This window comes from Trachymyrmex septentrionalis, unplaced genomic scaffold (assembly GCF_001594115.1).
Source record: "Trachymyrmex septentrionalis isolate Tsep2-gDNA-1 unplaced genomic scaffold, Tsep1.0 scaffold101, whole genome shotgun sequence".
NCBI classification, from domain to species: Eukaryota; Metazoa; Arthropoda; class Insecta; order Hymenoptera; family Formicidae; genus Trachymyrmex; species Trachymyrmex septentrionalis.
The window spans coordinates 79742-81424 of NW_017304136.1; the positions used below are offsets into that span (position 1 = coordinate 79742).

Genomic DNA, 1683 nt, shown 5'->3' on the forward strand with positions numbered 1-1683 from the left:
TAATTTGATGTTTATCCATCTCTCTCTCTCTCTCTCTCTCTCTCTCTCTATCTCTCATTTCATCGATAGATATGTTATAATTTTCAAATAACTTGCAATAAGTTTTGCAATAAAAAATTATACTTTATTAATAGTACGAGCTTCTTAATTTAGTATATTTAATATAGATAAAGATTAACTTTCGAGTTCAAATTAGAAAATCTAGTTGAACTTCGACGTAAACTATTGCAAATAATAAGCCAAGCCTTGAAAGGTTCAAATTATAGAATTCTCGCTAATAACATGCATTAACTTTAAATTTGTCAAATTGCTCGCGCAATTCATGATTATACATAATATTTTACCGATATTTATCAATCTGTAACCAGTATAGCGATAACGAATAAACTTCGGAATAAGCAGACGATGTCGCGTGTCTTTGTTAATATCACGTGACTTTTTTCATAAGTTTTATAGTATCACGTAACAAATAATTTAACTTTACCCTAGAAAAGTCACGTATTAATCTTTTACAAAATTTTATTATTGATTTATACGTCACAATAAAATTATGAATTATTTATTTCTAAAATGAGGCCGGCATTTATAAGAAGAATCACATATTTACATATCTAATCTTTTGGTAATTAGTTTCAGCATGGAGTGCCCCGAAGCGATAGAACGAGGCCGGAATTTTCGCTTACTCGCTGAAGAGGAATTATCCAAGCTCTTAGATTTTCTCACGGGATACTTGCCTAATTCATTGAAGGTACTATATTACTCTGCATACTATTGATCATTCTTTATTATAATAAATAATATATCTTCTTTATTCACGATTCGATTTTGATTCTTCTATAAACAAGCATACACTCTTAATCTTGTATAGCGTAGTACCTCTAAATTTGAGGTACAAATTACTAAATGAAAATGACATTTCTAGTTACACACTAATAGGAAGTATTTTTTTTTAATAGGAAATATTATTTTTCCCGGTATATTCGCTCGAGGTACGAAATTCACGAGGCAATAATGAATCAGTTTAACACCATTGTCATGGTGTCCAGCGGTCCTTGAATATCCTTGGATCCTAGAATTATATGTATTCTGGAAAATTCCTGGAAAACGCCTGAAATTTCAGAGCTTACCTGGAATTTATCATTCTTTCATTAAAAAAAAATCAGCGTGAAAAAAAATAATAAAAAGAAGAAAAGTTGTGTTTCGGTATATGTCCTCCCCCAGTTAACAAGACAATATCGAAATGACGTGAAAAAGACGTAATTTTAATGACGATGACGTCATGTGACTTAAATGAGACATCATTATGATTTTAAATATTGTAAAGTGATACATCGTTAACATTACGTCAAAAAGACATAAATGCTGACGTCTACATATATATGTGGACGTGATTTGTATGTCCAAATTTTGAAATAGTGTAAACACTATTTCCATAAGATTTTATACAATTTCTTTATATTCATTCATTTCTTTAGTATTCTTTCTCAATAAAAGATATGTATAGAACTGATTTGTGATGTATAGAGAATTGGTAAACCTTAAGATGAGCGCTCGCAATTCCCATTTTGATGAAACTAGGTTCGATCATTTGACGCGTTTATGCATCACACGATGTTGTATATTAGGGCTACATTCTAAAACGTCCTCTCCGAGGAAAATTTTACCCGACGTATTGTAATATAT

At 30.5% G+C, this 1683-nt stretch overlaps 1 protein-coding gene across 1 annotated transcript in view; it reads left to right on the forward strand.

The window, feature by feature from the left end:
* Positions 1-637: 637 nt before the first annotated feature.
* Positions 638-1683, forward strand: part of LOC108756546 — a 37709-nt gene continuing 36663 nt past the window's right edge. The window contains exon 1 of the mRNA XM_018500437.1: positions 638-748. Within this exon, the coding sequence (XP_018355939.1) occupies positions 638-748 (111 nt within the window). The remainder of the gene's footprint in view (positions 749-1683) is intronic.